Genomic DNA, 21,882 nt, shown 5'->3' with positions numbered 1-21,882 from the left:
TAAAATGGATTTATTCTGCTTAAAAGGACTGTCAGAGTATTTCAGCTCTAAAAACTGCATGCATATGTGTTTATTCTACAGTGGATAGAAAATGTGATGCTAAAACACAGAGCTTCAACTCGGAGGTGATGCATAGAATCAAGCAATGTGATTTTATTGCTCTGCAGAAATTCCCAGGCAGAGTGTCAGGACATAAGTGACACAGGCTTGCCTGCATTACTTGAATTTATTTCCAAAAGGTAATATACACACACAAAATATGTATGTGTATATGTGTGTGTAATAAAAATATATATTTCTCCTCTTCTTCCTCCTCTCCCTCGATCACATGACCGAGCCGACATCTTAGGCTCTTTTCGTGGATCGGTGATCCGCTGTGTCCGAGGGACACAGCGCATCGCCATGCTCCGGGAGCCGCGCATGCGTGGTTAGAATGGGAGGACGTCATATCTCGTCCTCCCAGAACGAGAGAACAACCTTGCGTCCATAATGTTACTATATGGTGGGCGGGAGGCGGTTAATATGGTATAATCCCTAATCTTTGAGAATATTTTCTATAATTTTTGGATTCTGTTAAAATCTGCCCACTGTCAGCTGTTTTACACCTTAACCACTTGCCCTCCGGAACATTTTAGTGCGGAAGCCAATGACAGCACTAACAGGGTGACGTGCATGCTTGCACCTCCTACCTGGAAGTCTGAAACCACTTATATGTACGATATCCAGCGCAGCAGGCCTGCACTGGACATGTAAATGTACATTGCGTGGTCTGCAAGCGGTTAAACATGTTTCACGCTCATGTGTTGGTATGAAGGAGCAGGTCTTAAGAAGACTGTCTAATACTATCAAACCCGCCCCGCAGGCCAGAGTACTTGGTGTCATTCTGGACTTCAACCTATCCTTCCAGCCCCAAGTCCAATCTTTACCAAACTCGTGCAGACTCCACCTCCGCAACATCGCCAAAATACGCACGTTCCTGACCCCAGAAACCACTAATCAGCTCATCTACTCCCTCATCATATCACGACTCAACTAATGCAACTCCCTCCTCACTGGGCTGCCTCGCCGCTGGCTATCCCCGCTTCAGTCGATCCTGAATATGGCTGCCAGACTCATTCACCTTTCCAACCGCTACATCTCCGCCACCCCCCTTTGCCAATCCCTCCACTGGCTTCTGATTGTGCAACAGATCAAATTCAAAATCCTAACACGGATGTACAAAGCTGTCCACCATACTGCCCAGTTCTACATCACTGACCTAATATCCAAGTACCGCCCAGCACGCACACTCCGCTCCTCACAAGACAACCTCCTCTCTAGTTCCCTGGTCTCCTCCTCCCATGCCTGCCCCCAGGACTTCTCTAGGGTGTCACCCATCCTCTGGAACTCCCTGCCCCAACCCATCAGATTATCACCTACTCTCCTCTCCTTTAGGCGCACCCTGAAAACCCATCTCTTCGGGGAAGCCTACCCCACCCCCTGCTAACCTGCCGACCTCCTCCACTCTTCCTACCACTCCATCCCCCACAGCTATCTCCTCCTGTACCACTATCCCCTCCCTCCTAGATTGTAAGCTCGAAAGAGCAGGGCCCTCGATCCCCTCATGTTTTGCATTGTATTGGTATTGTTCTGTCACATGTTCTGTCCCCCTTTTGTAATGTACAGCACTGAGCGAACCATTGGCGCTTTATAAATACTGTATAATAATAATATATATGTGTATGTCAGGTCCATAAATATTGGGACATCGACACAAGTCTAACATTTTTGGCTCTATACACCACCACAATAAATGTGAAATGAAACGAACAAGATGTGCTTTAACTGCAGACTGTCAGCTTTAATTTGAGGGTATTTTCTTTCAAATCAGGTGAACCGTGTAGGAATTACAACAGTTTGCATATGTGCCTCCCACTTGTTAAGGGACCAAAAGTAATGGGGCAGAATAATAATCATAAATCAAACTTTCACTTTTTAATACTTGGTTGCAAATCCTTTGCAGTCAATTACAGCCTGAAGTCTGCAACGCATAGACATCACCAGACGCTGGGTTTCATCCTTGGTGATGCTCTGCCAGGCCTCTACTGCAACTGTCTTCTGTTCCTGCTTGTTCTTGGGGCATTTTCCCTTCAGTTTTGTCTTCAGCAAGTGAAATGCATGCTCAATCGTATTCAGGTCAGGTGATTGACTTGGCCATTGCATAACATTCCACTTCTTTCCCTTAAAAAACTCTTTGGTTGCTTTTGCAGTATGCTTTGGGTCATTGTCCATCTGCACTGTGAAGCGTCCAATGAGTTCTGAAGCATTTGGCTGAATATGAGCAGATAATATTGCCTGAAACACTTCAGAATTCATCCTGCTGCTTTTGTCAGCAGTCACATCATCAATAAATACAAGAGAACCAATTCCATTGGCAGCCATACATGCCCACGCCATGACACTACCACCACCATGCTTCACTGATGAGGTGGTATGCTTAGGATCTTGAGCAGTTCCTTTCCTTCTCCATGCTCTTCTCTTCCCATCACTCTGGTACAAGTTGATCTTGGTCTCATCTGTCCATAGGATGTTGTTCCAGAACTGTGAAGGCTTTTTTAGATGTCGTTTGGCAAACTCTAATCTGGCCTTCCTGTTTTTGAGGCTCACCAATGGTTTACATCTTGTGGTGAAGCCTCTGTATTCACTCTGGTGAAGTCTTCTCTTGATTGTTGACTTTGACACACATACACCTACCTCCTGGAGAGTGTTCTTGATCTGGCCAACTGTTGTGAAGGGTGTTTTCTTCACCAAGGAAAGAATTCTTCAGTCATCCACCACAGTTGTTTTCCGTGGTCTTCCGGGTCTTTTGATGTTGCTGAGCTCACCGGTGCGTTCCTTTTTAAGAATGTTCCAAACAGTTGTTTTGGCCACGCCTAATGTTTTTGCTATCTCTCTGATGGGTTTGTTTTGTTTTTTCAGCCTAATAATGGCTTACTTCACTGATATTGACAGCTCTTTGGATCCCATCTTGAGAGTTGACAGCAACAGATTTCAAATGCAAATAGCACACTTGAAATGAAATCTGGACCTTTTTATCTGCTCATTGTAATTGGGATAATGAGGGAATAACACACACCTGGCCATGGAACAGCTGAGAAGCCAATTGTCCCATTACTTTTGGTCCCTTAACAAGTGGGAGGCACATATGCAAACTGTTGTAATTCCTACACCGTTCACCTGATTTGGATGTAAATACCCTCAAATTAAAGCTGACAGTCTGCAGTTAAGGCACATCTTGTTCATTTCATTTCAAATCCATTGTGGTGGTGTATAGAGCCAAATATGTTAGAATTGTGTCCATGTCCCAATATTTATGGACCTGACTGTATATATGTGTGTATGTATGTACATATATACACACGCGTCAATACACCTTATTACTTTTTTTTTAATACCTATTTGCCATGTTAGTCTGACGTTGCTAGTGAATTTCTAGTCTTCTGGATAGAGCAACTCTTTCACCCCTCTCTGCTACACAAAGTTTGTGGGGAGTATTTTAGTGTCACTTGAGTAATAGCTGGGACTTCTGACGTCCTATACAAGATGGCTGCACCCAGCAGAAGTCGTAGGCCGTTTTGATGCCTACAATAAGGGTAGTTTATACAGGTAAACAACCTGCCTAAGGACTAGTTCACACCGCATCCAGTCCAGTGTTTTTGTGGTGTGTGGTTTTTTTTTTTTTTTTTTCCCAATAGTAGGTTACATGGTTTCCAGTGGCATAGTTCACACTAGTGCAGTCAGTTCCAGTGCGTTCCAGAAAAAATAGAACATGCGGTTTTTTTTTTTCTGGACTGTACTGGAATGCAGTAAAACACACTGGAACCCACATGTCCTTTGGTTGAAGGGGGTGGAATGAACCAGAGCGCATTAAACATGCGCAAGCAGAAACTCCTTGAACACATCCGAACTGCGTTTCTATGGTCTGCACAAGTTCTAAAAATATATTTTTTCCCTTTTCATTTAAGTTGTCTTTCAGATGAAGTAAACTTTTGTACAACTTTCCCCAGATGCTTAGTTAGCCGGGTTCACACATTTGCAAATTGGATGCGTTTTGAACTCCATTCAATTTGCATGACATGTGAAAGAACAATGCTTTCCATTGTGCCAGTTCACATGTCTGGTGTAACCGGAGTGCGGATTCAGTGCAAATTGAAAGAGTCCTGTCAGTTTTCTGAGCAGAGTGGTCCGGCTCAGGTACAAACTCTGGCCTCTCGACTTCTATGGAAATGCTTTTGAATCACATATGTCATACAGTGGTGAACAGGATAAAATCCTGATGTAAACCTGACCGGCAGAACAATTACTTTGTTAATTAGTTGTGAAAATTGAGCTTAAATGCACATGTGTGAATCCACACTCAATGTCTTCATTCTGCAGTCAAAATCTTCCTTAGGCCCCTTTCACATGGGTGGACCCGCTTGCTCAGTGGGGGATCTGTCTGCTGATCCCTGCTAAGCAGGCGAATGACAGGCCTGTGTCCGCTCCGCTTATACATCCGACTGTTATCTGATCCAATTGGCTAGATGGATGAACGGATCCCCATCCATCGGTGTGGGTTTTTTTTTTTTTTTTTTTTAAGCGGTTCGGATGCAGGTGGGTGTAAATGAACACATCTGCTGCTCCGTAGAAGGCAGTGGATGGTCTGATTGGGTCCGCCTGAAAAACAGGTACACCACATTACTGTAGTCCACCTGTGTGAACGGGGCCTAAGGCTGGCCATACACTATACAATTTTCTGCCCAATTTCCTTTAGATTTACCTTCAACTATCTAGTGCAAGGGCCTGCCTAATTTGATACAATTGAAAGTGTTGTTTTAGGTTTGAGCTCATTCTATGGTTTTTGGTAAATCTAAAACAAAATTCTCAAGAAAATTGTATAATGTATGGTCAGCCTTACTGCTGGCAGCATCTGCTCAGTGGACCCTCATGAACGTCTGTGGGACTATTTTGAAAGCATATGCCTTGGGACATGGAAGCAAGTCTGAGGACCTACCGCATAGGCATGACCAGCAACAAAATTTCGGCTACAATATATATGAAAACATTGGGGCAGACCATGGCTGTCAATCTGGGAAACTAAGCATCTTGGAAGGGGTAAGGTTGAATTCTTTAGTTGGGGTTAGACGGGCTGGGTACGTGTACTTTAATGCCTAGACTTGTACTGGATGGTATGAGACTTTTCATACACTTAGTTGCACTCTCACGCACTATATGAGATTAGCGTGCTAAAAACCCTGAATGATCATTCGTCCAATTTTCTCATCGTGTACCAGGAATAAGGTGCACTTCTTGATCACAACGTGCATTGTTTGTGTTAAGCCTTAGTACTGTGGATATAAATTCTTTCTTTACACAGTCCAAAAAAAATTTTCCGCAGAACACTCATTTTTAGCGGTTTTCACCAGCATAGGGAGCTCAGAGCAGAGAAACTCAATACAGTGATCTTCCCAGTAAATGGCTGTGTGGGAAGGGGGTTTACAGGACAGGTCTGATCATTGGAAGAGAGCAAGCGGAGTACCCAGCACAGCTAGAGAACTGAACATGCTGTGCTCTCATGCCTAGTGTGATCAGTTTTTAATAGGAAAGCAGAGGGAATGACTGGATCACCTGGAATTTCACACAAAGGAAGCGTTACAAAGGGAATAGGATACTTTTTCATTCAAGTACATGGTACTGCAGGCACGATGACCACACATTGCAGTTTAATTGTAACATTGTGACTTTCCAGCTTTAGGAAAATCTTGTGCGACCACCTTTATTACAGTGGTTCATTCCTTTTTGTATTCAGCTTTGCAATGATCTCAAAGCTATTTACTTCCAATAAGGGTGGGCAGTTCATTGGCGAAGCAAGACTTTCATTTTCTCTTTGCTGTCCTCAACTACTCTGAAAACTCTGTAATCTACATTGAGTTGTGTTCTTTTGTTAATTGCCAGCAAACATGCATGACTTAAATGTTTGGACACCACCGTATGATTGATATTTTATTTGAAGACTCATTCAGGATTCTTATTTTTATTGCTACTGCCTTTTTCTGTTTAGTAATGCAGATACACATGGAAAAATAAATCTTATTTAATTATTGGAAACCGTTAAGACAAGGATTAGTCCCAATAGTTTTTACTTATCTGTAACCTGAGTTTAAAGGCTTTCAAGTCATGTACATGTTCAGAGTAGCTTTATGCTGTCATATTCGAGTAATGTCATAAAGCCCAAATGGCAGAATTACTACTGATGGCATTGCAGATATAAAAAACAAAAAAACAATTAAAGCAAGCAGAAGTATTAACGCAGTCACTTGTAATAATGGAACTTCTAGGGTATGAAGGCCTGATCTAGTATTACTGATAAATACATAAGGTTTGTGTTGGAGCATGCATGTTTTGAGTGCTGTGGAAACCCAAGTATGCAGTTATATGCAGAGTCATTAATAGTGGCTTGGATAGAGTATTTTACAGTGGTGCGGTCATAGGTTACATATCACCATTTTAAGACTGAACTTTTTTTAATTTCATTTTTATTTAAGATAAACTGTCCATCAGTGTCAATGCCTTGCTTGCCACTGAATTTAAGTGAAAGTTAGAGCAGTACATAGAAGTGCTTATTCATAGATCTCCCAGAACAAGCTGGGAGCTTGCTGACCTTGCCTTGCATGGTAATGTCCTAAAAGCAGTTCAGATAAAAATGGTCTGTGTCCTCGTTATACAAGAAAGCATATCCCTGCAAATCAAAAACTGCAAGAGCATTTGTAAGACACTATATATGCTTTACAAAACACTGGGGCTAAACATCTATTTGGTCTATATGTCTTGTTTAATACAGTTTAAACTACAGCAAGAAACAAAAATGCACGCTAAAACATACATTGGTGAACATGCGCTGATGGGCGTTAGAGACTTGGACATTTTTTAGTTAATGACAAGGTTTTCGGGGTTTATTGCCATTGAGGGATTTTATTCATCATGGGCCTCGAATACAAGGTGCTACCTTTTTGGGCACCTTTTTTAGGGCAGAGTGACTCCCTTTTAAGCTAGAACCAAATGCTAAACTTTTCTTTGTCATGCTGAATTTTTTTTGCCATCTGTGTGCCATTAGGGAGATTTCCCTTCGCTTCCCGTCCCATAGACAAAGGGAAAGATTTCCTTCTTTTTTTTTTTTTCTTGTTTGTTTGTTCCCTGGCCCATTGAATTAAATCTGCTGCCAATAATCTCAACATGTCTATTACAGCTTCCCAGCCTTCCCTAAAAAATACTCCAATACAGGTTTTGTTTTGAATATTCACCTCCTCCTTAATAACAATCCTTGAAATGTCTGACATGATAAATATTCTGTAGGTAATACTAAGCAATGGGCTTGGCACAAATGACACTTTAGCTGTTAGATTGCTTTGTAAGCTGGCATGCGTTCTGGTATCAGTCTCATCATCACATGAGTGATATTTAGAAGTCACAACTGCTGCTTTGAATATTTTTGGCACATAGACTTCTTGAGTGTAAATTGTCTAAATTAAACCGGCATGTTCTCTTTTCAAATTGATTTGGACAGTGCTTTAATTAACAGTAGAGGTTGCTACTTAAGTTTTTGACATGGTCTTATGGCTCTGAGGCAGTGCTGCTGGTGTTTGAGCTGGTGACTATAAACAATAAATAATAGTGCAGCGCTAAATAAATACTAAATCCGTATTAAATAGGACTAATTCATAATTATAAATACTTAGTGAAACAAGTGTATCAATAATTGGTGCTCAAAAATATAAATATTAACCCCAGCACTAGGGTCATATTAAGTGAATAACAAAAATTCATGCTTGTGTATTAAACACTCAGTGAAACAATATAGTGTGTGTGTGTGTGTGTGTGTGTGTGTGTGTGTGTGTGTGTGTGTGTGTGTATATAGAGAGAGAGCGCTCATATATACACACAACACATACATCCACACAATGTCCCAATAATAAAAATAAGTAAATCCGTGCTCCACAGAAATAGCTTGTGTGTAAATAATGTGAATCCAGTGCCCCCAACTTGTGAATCCAAAAACTTCCAAGGTGGCCCCTCACCTCCCAATAGTGACCACAAAGGCCAGCTCGCTTTAGGGAAAATAAATCTTTCCCAGGAACAATCTCGTCACCTCCAATGGACCCTCCTGGATATCCACAGGCCTTTATCCTCCTGCGTACTTCACTCCCCTGGTACTTGTATCAGTGGTTCACCGACATAGGATCATGATGGAAACAAATAAAGATCCTCCATAGTGTAAATCCGTATTTATTAGGTAGATAAGAAAAATAAATCCTACTCTCATATCCCACAGCAACATCAAGCATTTACCCATATTTTGGGTGTCTGTGCATGGTTCCGGGTGTCTCAAGATGGCCCCCACGCCGGAAATGACGTCACTGCGTACCGGAAGTCCTGTCACCGCGTACCGACGCTTTGCGTCACGATAGACACGTGACTTTTTCAGGGTATCTGGTGAGCTGGTGACTACTGTGCGTCGGTTTGGAGAAGCTTTCGTGTGTGTGTGTGTGTGTGTGTGTGTGTGTGTGTGTGTGTGTGTGTGTGTACGTGTACTGTTACCACAAATTTAGACTGCACTTGGCCAGAAACCTGTGAACTATCGGCAAAATGTTGATAACCCTATTTGTGCCCGATATATCGGTGCATCCTTAAATGTGTGTGAGATATCTATCTATATATACAGTGAAGGAAATAAGTATTTGATCCCCTGCTGATTTTGAATATTTGCCCACTCACAAAGAAATGATCAGTGGAGATAGTGGGCATCCCTGTCTAGTACCATTGTACATTTTAAACACCTGGGAGAGGGATCTGTTGACCTTAATTGCCACTGTGGGACCATTTTATAAAGCCTTTTTTATCCAATTCAACATTTTGGTCCCTAGTCCCAAAACTTCTAATGCATCAAACTTAAATCCCCTATCAACCCTGTTGAAAGCCTTCTCGGTGTCTATCAACAGGAATATTGTTGGTTGCCTCTCTTTACTTTTTGTAAGAGGAGCAATGATTGTAGGCCATTATCCCATCCCTCTCTTCCAGGGGTAAAACCCTACCTGATCCAGGGGTTTCCACTCCTGCATCAGCTCCTTCAATCTAGTTGCCAAGACCTTAGCGTATAATTTTGTGTCAGCGTTTAATAAGGATATGGGTCTATAGCTCGCACAACGTGAGCTATCCTTACCTTCTTTGAGTATAATAGCTATATGTGCTTGCAATGATTCTTCCCTCATTTTCATCCTCTCTCCTATTGCATTTATATAACCGCACATTTTAGCTACCAAAAGATCTCTAAATTGTTTAAAATAAGCTACAGTGAATCCTTCCGGACCAGGGCACTTTCCTGAGGCAGTGTTCTTCAGGGCCAAAATAACTTCCTCAGGAGTTATAGTTCTTTCTAGGGCCACTAATTTATCTTCTGCTATTCTAGGAATCTCCAACTCCTTTAAGCAGTTCTGCCTTTTACTGTTCTTATCCTCCTTTTTTTCTTTTTGATTTCTAGGACTCGCATTATAAAGCCTGCTATGGTATTCTTGGAACCTATTGGCGATATCAGTGGTGGCATACACTAATTCTCCTTTTTATCGGTTTGGATTTTAGCTTTAAAATTTTTAGATTTCTTTTCCTTTAACCTCCTCATTAAATATTTTCCAGGTCTATTCCCCCCCCCACTGATATCTTTCTTTTGATACCCTATTAAATATCCTCGTCTCCTGTTCCATAAGATCTTTTAATTCTCTTTTAAAGATAATCTTCTGATTTATATATCCATACCTCTATTATTTTTTTTGATTTTTTTTGTAACTGTTCTGTGTAGGTCCTCCGTCACCCTCCTTTATAATTTATTTATTTTTTCCCTGTTCTTCCTTTTTTTTTTTTTTTTTTTTTTTTTTTTTTTTTTTTTTTTTTTGCCCCTATTGCTATCAATGCTCCTCTAATATATGCCTTATGAGTCTCCCACATTGTGGCTACCGACACCTCCTTGGTCTCATTAATCTCAAGATTGTTCAGTTTCCTGCCTTATCTTCAGTATTTCAGGATCTTGTGTGAGCATCTCATTTACTCTCTAAGTATTTGTTTTTGTCCTGCTCCACTCCAACCCAGTCTCGCTGTGACAGGAGCATGATCAGAGATAGACAGACATAACCTCTATTTTGGAACTAACCAACGACTCCAGTTGTCTATGCTCAATCGATATATAATCCAGTCCCTGTAGTGGAGAGAAGGTGTAATCTCTTTTCTCTTGGATGTTTTACTCTCCAAGTATCGGTCAATTGGCTTTGGTGTAATAACCTCTTCAGTAAATTTAATTCCTTACCAACCTTTCTTGTTGTAGCAGATGACGCATCCAAATACGGATCCAAGCAAAGATTGAGATCTCCTGCCACAACCAGATTACCCCTTTTTTATATTCACAGATTTTACTTAACCCTCCCAGAATGTTATTGGGTTTTTATTTGGGCAGTAAATATTAACTAATGTATTTTCCATTCCTTGTAGTCTTACGTTCAGGAATAGAAACTGGCCATCTAGGTCCTCCACTCTCCCCTGCAGGGTGACGCTAACATTTATTTTGAAAACCCGATTGCTACTCCTTTTAGCCCTTTTAATTGGGGAATCCGCATAATACCATGTTAGTACTTCAAGTATAATTTAACATTTGTATTGTAGATTGTGTATCTCTTGTAGAAACACTGTCTAAGGAGTGTTGGTATATTTCCCTGAGAATCTTATGTCTTTTTGTCGGGGAATTTAATCCTTTCATGTTATAAGTCATGACCTTGATTGAGCTCATTTGTATTGATGTTCATTCTCTTATCCATCCCCCCCCCCCCCCCAAAAGACCCTCATGGTGCCCTGGAATCAGTCATGGGTAGTTTTCACTAGTGATTCCTAATTTAGGGTGAGACTCAAAACACACATGTCCACTTCAGTCCCTAGTTCATGTGATTAGTTAGATCGGAGTCTGACAGCATGTCTGAACCTCCAGACTACCCGCCTGAATGAAATTCTCTTTACCCCCCCCCCCCCTTCCCCTCCCAACCATCATCACACCTAGGTAGGGAAAGACTGAGAGCAGGGGAAATTGTAGCACAACCAGGGGAGGGTCGGGAGACGTCGGATGGGGAAAAAACCCACAAAAACACCTGATATAAGCCTTTAATTGCCCTACTATTGTGTCACAATCCTCACCACTTGTCAAACAAATTGCCTTGCAGAGAAGCAGCAATGCCTGCTGCACTTGTGAATGAGCCCTTAGTTGCACCTGGCATCAGCAGCTCTTGGGGCTCATTCACATGTAAAATTGGGGGGGAGGTTTGGTACCGGTGGGCACTGGTTGAGTTGTAAGAGGCTATCCTATAATAAGATTTTTCTACTAGTAGTCAAATCTGTGTAGAAGGTTTTGTGGTTTTCACTGATGTCTCGTGATTTTTCACATTTTATAAATATTTTGCGGTTTTATGTAGATAAAGTTGTAATTCAAGGTTTACAATTCTTTATTGCTGTCGTCTTGACATTTTGGGTCAATGTGCAGTTCTACATTTTATAAAAATGTCTGTAAATGTGAATCACCACTGTGTATTTGCAAAGTCTATTCCACTATACAGTCTACTAGATGTGAACTGTGTAATATAAGTATAGTACCTATAATAAACAACAGTTCCAAAACTGGTATAGATGCACTCATGGGTCAAGCGGAGGATATAGATGGATGGATAACTAAAAAAAAACAAAAAATAAAACAAAAACGGCAACGGTTTTATTGTAGGCGTCTTGATGAAGCGCAGGCCATCTTTCTTGACATGTGTGAAGATCTTTCTCTATACATCTATAATATACCAGTTACTGGCAGTTGAAATTTCTTAGTAGCAGTATATTTTTATGTCTAATGCTAGTGCCATCCCCCTCCCCTGCCTTTTCAAGAATTACATTGATTGGTCAAACTTTGTTTTTATTAAAAAGGAAGGGTTCTACCATTTTGTACCTGCCTAGGGATTTGTGCTTCTTTTCAACCCTTTTTTTGCGATTCCAGCCAGGGAAGGGGCAACCAATTTACTGGTTGAGCTTTTGGTGCTGCTTAGGTAATTTTCTACACCTTCAGCTTTCCTGTTGGTCATGAATCAGCCTTGCCACCTGTTACCAGTGAGCAGATCCGTGACTCTGGAAGCTATAAAGCTGTAGCAAGCAGGGTGGTGATATTGGTTGTGGTAGGGCTGTGTACGTCTCAAAACTGGCTGAACAGAATAACATTCTTCGGCAAGTAAAACTGTATGTGTTTTTAGTTCCGTACTTATTTTAAATATTCTGCAGACTGTTCTTTGATATCAAGGAGTGTTTGTCACCTTCTATTTAGAATTCTTTGGATACACACACTCATTTTTGATTGTGTATTTGTTGTTTGTTTTTTTGTTTTTTTTTTGTTTTTGCATATTGTGGACTCTGGTGTCTTTTTGATTACCCAAAGCATTGCATCCTCTGGTGTAGGATGAGTCTTAACATCTACATAACCTCGAGAGCATTTGTAAAAAGATTTGAGGACAGACCTCACAAAGAAAAATATTAAGGTTTGAATTCTAGATTTTTTTTTTTTTTTATTTTTTTTTTATTTTGCTCAGTGTCCTATCTTGAGCTTATATTGTGTTCTCTTAATATTGACTGGTTCAGCAGGGACTGGTCGAGCATCAATCCATCTATGGGCAAGTTGGTTGATCAATAGATCGACTTTGGTACAACCAGCCTTTTGGGTTCTTTGCATACAATCACTGCTGGTGTCTATAGCTGCTAGCAATAATTATGGGAAGGCTCCTGTTGGCAAAACACCATAGTGCTGCGAGAATGATCCCCCTACCGACATATACTGTGTTGATGGTTGAGAGATGGATATAATTTTATTTTGTGTTTTCTTTCTTTCTACCCATCTTTGACTTGCCTAAGCAATACTATATTGAATTAAGATGTCTCTTGATTTGTCATATAGAATACACCAGGCGGTAACTGGCCCTGATAACGTTGACCCTCGTCCCTTTTTTTTTTCCTCCCCCGTTTTGTGTTACTGACCACTTGTGTTCCATGTTAAAAAAAAAAAAAATGTGGAGATTTTTGTTTGTGATATTTAGCGATCAAATCCGTTTTTTCCTCAGCACGTGCAAGGTTATATCTGTGATTCTTCATGATGAAGATGTAGTGATTTGAAAATGGATTTACACAAGCAGATGGATTGAAGAAAGCTCAGACATAATTCTTGCATAATATATTGTTTACTCTTTGCATGCTGTATATTCTACCTTCATCTGTTAGGTGCCATCTGCTTATTGTCAGCTATTTCTATGAGTACCCTGGGCTCATTTACTTGTGGGTGTTTTTTTTTTTTTCCCCCTGAAAATGTGATGGTATGCTTGCGCTCTCATGTCTTTACATTGCTTTCTGTCCACATTTTTCAATCAGTCATCTGCAGCATTGGAGGAGGATTATATTGCTTATGCATTACTTTGATGTTTCACAGTAGATGTCAATATTCACTCCCATTTATTGTCCATTTTTGTAAGTGACATACTCTTAGATTGTAAGCTCCAAGGAGCAGGGCCCTCCTTTCCCTCTTGTATTGAACTGTGTTGTTGCTGTATGGTCTCCTGTTATATTGTAAAGTGCTGAGCAAACTGTTGGTGCTATGTAAATCCTGTATAATAATCGAGCACAAAACCAGTGGATGGAAGCACACTGCTGCTGCGTTTGGTCCTATCCGGGAGTGGTTGCTAGGGGCCTAGTTTGTTACTAGGCTCATGCACTGGGAATGGTTTAGCAAGAAGCGCCAAGATGCTGAAGTCGTCTCTTGGACAGTGTTGGCCTGCATTGTGTTGCTGTAAAACAAGCAAATTGTTTTTTCTTTAAGTGCCAGGAGCCTACTGACTCCTTTCCAGACAAATGGCATTACTAGAACCAACATGCTGAAGGTGCTGAATTTCATGCCTCCTTACAGCACTTTAAGCAAGCTTTGCTACAGGGAAAATGTGTGTTCTGCTGCTAACTTAGGATAACTATTAGGTTTTAATATAGGAAAACTATTAAATTATGTGTTTACCCATTGCATTCTATTATAACGGAGAAAGATGCATCCATTTAACAGGCAGATTCAGCTATAGTATCTTAAGGCAAGAAACAGTGAGCATTGCATGAAAAATTTTCCTTCATCTTTTATGGATGTTCTGGGCTCTAGCTAGAACACGGTAGCCTGGAATTTTGCTCATTTACATAAACAAAGTGATCTGTAAGAAATGGGTGGCTAAAGAAAGAGAAGCATATTTTACATTATTGGCTGGGAATTTGTACAATGTTTCACTGTACTTCAAATAAAGCTTCTTGTTTACTGCAAAATGTATTGCCTTCATTATATTCATTTCCAACTTTTTTTTTTTTTTTTTTTTTTTTGGTTCAGAAATAAGAAAATTCTTAGCAAGAAGAAACTAAAACGGAAGCAGAAGACCAAATCAAAAGGAAAATTGCGAAGCAAGGTAAAGATTTACTTTATCATGAGTTGCATTAATTCCCCCCCTTAGCTGTTTAAATAGTAGTAACACATTAGCAATGCTTTACTGTGCACATAAAGTAATTTCAGTCACATCAGTTACTGTCGCCCACAATTGCAGGTCTCTGCAACACATTTTTTTAAGGAGAATTCAGTCAACTTACTACCGTGCATTTGATTTGAAGGAGGAAACCCATTCAAACTTCATGTATGCAAATAGTGCCCTAAGGGGATTCAAACCCAGGATCAAAACTGCAAAAGCAAGAGCGCCAAGTAGTGTAGTAAAATATATTTTGTGCTAGGATTACCTTATTTTAATGCGTTCTGTACTAAGGGGTTTTATTTCTTATTTATGCAAAAAAACAAAAAACAAAGATCAAGCAAGGTACAATAACACCAGATAGGACACTATATAGCAATAAAGCAACATCCATTGTTCTGTGAAATAGGTCTTCTCTGTATTGACATGTTTGAATACTGGCTCTAAGGCAGACAATAACTGAGAGAAGCATGGCCTCGACCTAACAGTAATCAAGGTATGTACCCCAGAACAAAAAGGCAGTGCTTTACCCAGTAACTACCTGTACTGAGAAACCACCAAAAAAAAGAAAAAAAAAATTTGAAAAGGGTGAAAATGGCTGGTTTTATTTGAAGGATTAACTTTTTTTTAAAGAATGCCTTTTTAGCAACTCGTACAGTAGTAGTAAATCCAGATCTAGAGTTATTAAACTAAGCAGCTTTAGCCTATGTCACTCCAGTGATCTGTTGCTAGGGGAGAACTTGGCAGTTGCAGGATTGCTAGTGATTAATGAAAAAAGAGTGAAAATCAACTGTTTCTACTGTATCCTTTTGCTGCTAAAGTTGTTGTCCCTTTGCAGACCTTTTGGGCCTTTTCACACTGCTCTGCTTAAAAGTGGTAAAATGCATTATTTTTTTTTTTTTCTTTACACATTTTCATTGCATATATGCTGTGTTTTCTGGATTCCTGGCTGCGTGACTGCTGGCACTCTCTGATCGTTGAGGAAAAACACTGGACGCAGCTCTGCATATTTAAACAAGGCAGAGCTCCTTCCTGTCAGTAGGGATGTGCTGGATTTTGTTTTCCTGCAAAGCGGGGAAAAAAAGTCCTGCATATCTTAGTGAAAGCAATACACACAAAAACACTGGTTAGGCACACGTTGAACCCTTTGATTGCCCCAAATGTTTAACCTCTTCCCAGCCAGTGTCATTAGCCCAGTGACAGTGCAAATTTTTTAGTACTGATCACTGTTAGTGTCACTGATTCCCAAAAAGTGGCAGATTGTCCATCACAATCCCTTAGAGCAGTCCCGCTATAAGTCACTGATTGCCGCCATTACTAGTATAAAAAAAATAAAATTTCGGTGTGTGTATATATACACACCATAGTTTGTAAACGCTATACCTTTTATACAAACCAAACAATATACGCTCCCCCCCCAAAATTGTTGGTCGTTTTTTGTTGCGCCAAGAGTAAGAACCCAGTGGTGATCAAATACCACCAAAATATAGCTACAATAAATAAAAATTACATTATACTGTTGCATGACTGCAATTGTCAGTTAAAGTAATGCAGTTCCATATAGCAAAAAATGGCCTGGTCATGATGGGGGGGGGGGGGATCTTACAATGGTTAAGTGGTTAAACATGCAGGACTTTTAAAAATGCGCCGTGCATTGGTGTGAAAACTTCCACAGGATTTAAAGGAATACGCTTTTCATACATTTTTTTGTTTAACCAAAAGTTCATCAAAAACTTTTTGAGAGGGCCCTTAGATGTCCTGTGAGGATGTGGCATCTTAATGAATTATCCATCAAGGGTTTCAACGAATAGAAACAGGCAAATTTTATTTCCTTTCCATACTAGTGATGCTGGTGTGTTGCATGCGGGGGGATTCAAAATGTCAGTTTATTAAACTGCTTACAAATTGGCCTCTGCCTTCACTAGGGCTTTGCTGTCTGTTTTTCCTTATTTGTGTTTAATCCTTGCAATACTAGTAGTTTTTAAATTGTGGGCTAGCAAAAAAAGCACTGTATATAACCGTTTGATGAAATTACAGCTTTGCAACTCTTGCATTTAAATTCCTGCTCAATGCTGTGAAATTTAATCCATAGGTGGTGCTGCAAGCATTGTGGAAGTGTATCTGCTGAATAGTGACAGATGCAATGCATTCTAGCACATTATGAAAGGCATATCTAAGAACAAAGCTCTCCAGCGGTGCACTGTCACCGCTGCAGAGGCTTCAGTCCTCCTGGGTTCATGGTCTGTGGTTGCTTGAATGGCCGAGCTGTCGATGACGTCACTCCCTTGCATGCGCAGGGGAGTCTCGGCCATGGCACACAGGTATGCCATTCCTTCAGAGCTCATATATGGCCAGCTTTAGAATAGACTTATAAAACAATTTATTGCTTTCCAAAGGATCTGTCACGAAGCAGGTGTTTAAATTGGAATGCACATCCTGACCACCTAGGTTAAATAAGTTTTTTTTAATTCATAAATCTGAACCTGTTCAACTTCCCTGCAAGCAATGCCACTGCCCTGGAAGTAATATGTAGCCCAGGAATTTGAAGCTATTTAAATTGGTATAAGGATAAGCAAGCAATTACTACACTTACATTTGGCTAATATGCTGTCCATTATCTGACAGCTGGTGTCTGCCTCCCCCCCTTTATTACATCATGTCGGAGACGGATATCCAGACTGAGCACTCTGCTTTGCTGGTGATATGAGGAGAAATGCCAATCCATTCAGTTAGAAGCCTCACCTGAACATGTAGAACCAGATATGCCTAATGTGCTACTTCTTGAGCTACTCCTTTGTTGCCTTTTTCCATGTGTTTTGGGTCATTGTGACGAAACGAAGCATCTGATCCCAGCCCTTCTCACCAGCTCGTGACCAAAGGACCAGCAGATCTCGCACCATGCTGTCACTTGCGTAACAATGCTACTCTCAGCTGTGCCCTGCACAAAGATTTTCCAGCTCGCAGGACTACAATCTGTCAGCAGCCTGAGAGCGATTGTTACTGGGTCAAGTTAATTACGCAATTAACCCTTCACACTGCCACCACCGCCACCTTTTTACAGAGGAGGAAACTCACAAATCTTAGCAGTAACACTATTAGTATAAGCGACTGTAATGCACACTGTCACAACATATATTCAGAGGATTATTACATACAGTATCACTCTTCAAGAGACGGGGATTCTTTAGTTTGCATTAAAAGCTTTAGAGATCGTTTCAACACATTTCAAAAATAGGATTTATTACTAAAAAGGTCAAAATGGTGCAATTAAAATATTTACAGAAAAAGATGTAACAAAGATATAAAGAGAACAATAAAACAACAGAATTAAAAGAGATGTTCAGAAGGTAGAATACTTGCAAAAGTCCTTGGTTTGAGCGGAGTCCAATTGTCTGAACAAAAGGGTTGCCTTGGCTCTCAAGTCTGTAGATGTTTTCTGATAGACGTTAAACGTGAGCCGTCTTTCTCCAGGCTGTCACTTTTTTTCTATCATTTCAAAGGGGTGTCTCCTGAGAACAAATCAATCATCCAGTTTGGGGATGGGTGTTAGGCGGTAACCAAGGTTTTGATCAAATCCCTTACGATTTCATTTGAAGGTCAGTAACCTGCAAGAAGTACAGATAGTATCCTAGCAACTGGCAAATTCGTATTCATTATATTCCAAACGCAAAGATACCAAACATAGCCTACCCTTGTTACCCAGGATAAAAGACTGCTTCTCTCTTGTAGGTACTAATCTAGTGATGTAAGGTCTGGTGTGACTCATATTAAAATGATCTATCTGAATATATACTTCATATTAATGTGCCCAGTTCCTGCTGAAGTTTATGAATTGTATGAAAAATGACTCATGGAATGTATGTTTTATGGCACACTCTAGCCCTAATGGCCTAGCGGGTCATGGCTCACTGAGTTATTGTTTTACGATCGGGCAGAGGAAAGCGGTTTTCAAAGCAGATCCCTGAAACCAGACTAATTTAGCGGTTTACAGCCCTGGAGCTTTATCTAGCTGTGTTTTTATTTAGGATTAGAGGCCCTTTTGACCTCCTCCGTTCAACTTACAGCTTTACATTCCATTCAGAGAGAACATGGATGAGACCTAACAAGATGGCTGTCATGTACAGCGTCCATGTCTCTAGTGCGCCCAATTGTCATGCTGGAACACCTAGCCATGACCCATTTTCAGTGCCCTGGCTGAGGGAAGAAGGTTCTCACCCAAGATTTGATGGTACATTGCCCCGTCCATCATCCCTTTTGATGCGGTGTAGTTGTCCTGTCCCTTAGCACAAAAACACCCCCAAAGCAGAATGTTTCCACCACCGTGTTTGACAGTTGGGATGGTGTTCTTGGGGTCATAGGAAGCATTCCTCCTCCAAACACAGCGAGTTGAGTTTATGCCAAAGAGCTTGATTTTGGTCTCACCTGACCACAACACTTTCAACCAGTCTTCCTCTACATCATTCAGATGTTCAGTGGCAAACTTCAGACGGACCTGGACATGTGCTTTCTTGAGCAGAGGGACCTTGCGGGCACTGCAGGATTTCAATCCTTGTTGGTGTAGTGTGTTACCAATTGTTTTCTTGGTGATTGTGGTCCCAGCTGCCTGGAGATTATTGACAAGTTCCTCACGTGTAGTTCTGGGATGATTCCTCACTGTTCTCATGATCACTGACACTCCACGAGGTGAGATCTTGCATGGTGCACCAGACCTAGGGAGACTGACAGTTATGTTTCTTTCATTTGCGAATGATTGCACCAACTGTTACCTTCTCACCAAGCTGCTTGGCGATAGTTTGGTAGCCCAGTCCAGCCTTGTGTCAGTCTACAATCTTCTCCCTGACATCCTTGGACAGCTCTTTGGTCTTTACCATGGTGGAGAGTTTGGAATCTGATTGTTTGATTGCTCCTGTGGACAGGTGCTTTTATATAGGTAACAATGAAATTAGCAGCACTCCCTTTAAGAGACTGCTTCTAATCTCCACTTGTTATCTGTATGAAAGTAACCTGGTAGCCACAAATCCTGCTGAATGATGGGGGGGATCAAATACTTATTTCCCTCATGAACATGCAAAGGGTGCATAATTTGTTAGACGTGCATTTCTTTTAATTTGTTGTTGCTATTCTGTCTCTGTGTTACAATACACCTTCCATTCGATTTTTTTTTTTTTTTTTTTTTTTTTTAAGACTGATCATTTCTTTGTGAGTGGGCATATATTCAAAATCAGCAGGGGATCAAATACTTTTTTCCTTCACTGTAGGTATAAAAAGGGGGGTGGGGGAATATATATATAATTTTTTTTATTTTTTTTAATTTTTTTTTTTACTTTACATTCCATCTGAAAGAGAAACAGCAGCACAGTGATTGGCAATGCAGGATTGGGGGCACAGGTCTGATTATTGGAGGCGAGCAGGCTGAGTTCCCAGCATATCTGAAGAACTCACCACAGTGTGTTCTCCTGCTTAGTGTGGTCTTTTTTTTTTTTTTTTTTTTTTTTTTTTTTTTTATTAAAAAAGCAGAGGGACTGGCAGGGACACCAGGGATTTCACACAAAGGAAACAATACAAAGCGAACAGGATATCAGGAATGTGAAATGTTGAGTTTACATATTCTTTAGCTGGGGACAGGAATAACTGATCCTCAACTCCTAAATTTACATATATTCTTGTTCCACTCACACACTTTGAGCAAAGGGGAATTGAGGGAGAAGTTATAAGGTACAAACTGAAGTTGTGCTGGTGGAAATGAGGAGGGGATGGTGTGAAAGTGGAGGAAGGAGAAGATGGCGTTCCTTATCTGCACAGAACCACACAGCTAAGATCCGTGACTATAATAGGGTAAACAAGGTAGGATCCATTGACATGGACTTATAAGAGGCCCATGGAGACCAGACCTTTAGGAAAGCAGCCTTGGTGTCAAACTAGATGGCTTCTCATTAATCATAAACTCCTGTAATTGAATCCTGACTTTGTGAAAGGGGATAGTGAGGGTTTTTATTTTTTTTTATTTTTTTTTTTTTTAAGGCAGAAACTATTTTCTTAGCTGTAAGGTAAACAAATGTAGGCATTTTTAATTTTGTACCTAATGGTGATTTTCAGATTGATTGTGCTGAGGGACAATCCATTGATTGTCCATCTATTGCTTTCTATCTGGGTGTGCAATAGAGAAGATGGGAGTCGAAATACCTTGGATCAAAAGGCAATGAAAAGAGGCCTTGTTCACCAAGTATGCTTGACATCGCCAACCTCATTACAGCCCCTTTAAGCACTTGTTGGAAGCTTTAGATTTTATGTAGACTCTCCTGGATGGCACCAGATGCCATTGGGTTAGCACCTTTTCAGGCAGGTTCAAGAGGTTACTTTTGGAAGAGCTTTTAGAAATATTTTCACCAGATTTGGGACCAGTCCTCCGTAGATTTGTAAGTATGATATTGTCAATTTCTAAACTAGGAATGATTGTTGGATGATGAGCAATAGTATGTGAATATAAAGTAGAAATTGGCTTAGGTGTGCAAGCGCTATTGAGGCAGATGTGCTCAGGCTGAGTGAGGGGGTTTGAGGTAAGGGATGAAGGATTTAAGGGAGTCCATGACTTGTATTTGTAATATCTAAATTTTTCTTTGGGAGGAATCTGGAACTGGTCCCTTTAAAGTCTCCCATGAAATTGGACCTGAAAAATGTAAAACTATATATTGTGTTATCCAAATACCATTTTAAGGCTTCCTGAATTTCCAGGGCCAGTGGAAACATTGGGTTACCCTATAATGTATACAGGGGTAGGTGAACTGTGATTAGGAAGCTTGAAAATTTGAGCGCGTCCTGAGTCCCAGATCTTCAGTGTATGAAGGTGATGAGGTACCTGAAGCAGTTATTTGCAGCAGGGAATGAGTTCAGGATATCAAGGAAAATCCACCAAGGGGGAACCCTTAGTTATGTGTACAGTAGCCATATGGGCAACAGGAGCTTTCTGGTAGTAAGAGCCCCTGTTTCACTTATGTTGATTCATAGTTTTCCTAGAAATGTAGGGCGATGCATGCTGCTTCTACTTTCCAGTCAAAGTGTGAGGTGAGTTAGAGACCTCCTAAGTCAGGGGTAGGCAACCTGAGAGCCGCAGGACTACAAGTTCCATCATGCCTCTGCAAGTCATAGCTGTAACTGTCAGTTTTGTAATCTTTGCAATGCCTCATGGGAAATGTAGTTTCACAGCAGCTAGAGAGCCGCAGGTTGCCTACCACTGTCCTAAGTGAAAGTGAAACTTCGGCAGAAAGGG

General features: G+C 40.7%; 1 protein-coding gene across 18 annotated transcripts in view; it reads left to right on the top strand.

The window, feature by feature from the left end:
• The window catches only part of MYCBP2 (MYC binding protein 2), a 304,426-nt gene that overhangs the window by 41,490 nt on the left and 241,054 nt on the right, over positions 1 to 21,882 (top strand). For all 18 annotated transcript variants that reach the window (XM_089680411.1, XM_089680398.1, XM_089680410.1 and 15 more), the window contains exon 2: positions 14,486 to 14,561. In XM_089680411.1, the coding sequence (XP_089536537.1) occupies positions 14,486 to 14,561 (76 nt within the window). The remainder of the gene's footprint in view (positions 1 to 14,485; positions 14,562 to 21,882) is intronic.

Source organism: Staurois parvus, unplaced genomic scaffold (assembly GCF_062004578.1).
Source record: "Staurois parvus isolate SC_StPar_1 unplaced genomic scaffold, SC_StPar_1.0 ptg000243l, whole genome shotgun sequence".
NCBI lineage: Eukaryota > Metazoa > Chordata > Amphibia > Anura > Ranidae > Staurois > Staurois parvus.
This window is presented reverse-complemented; position numbering and strand designations above follow the sequence as displayed.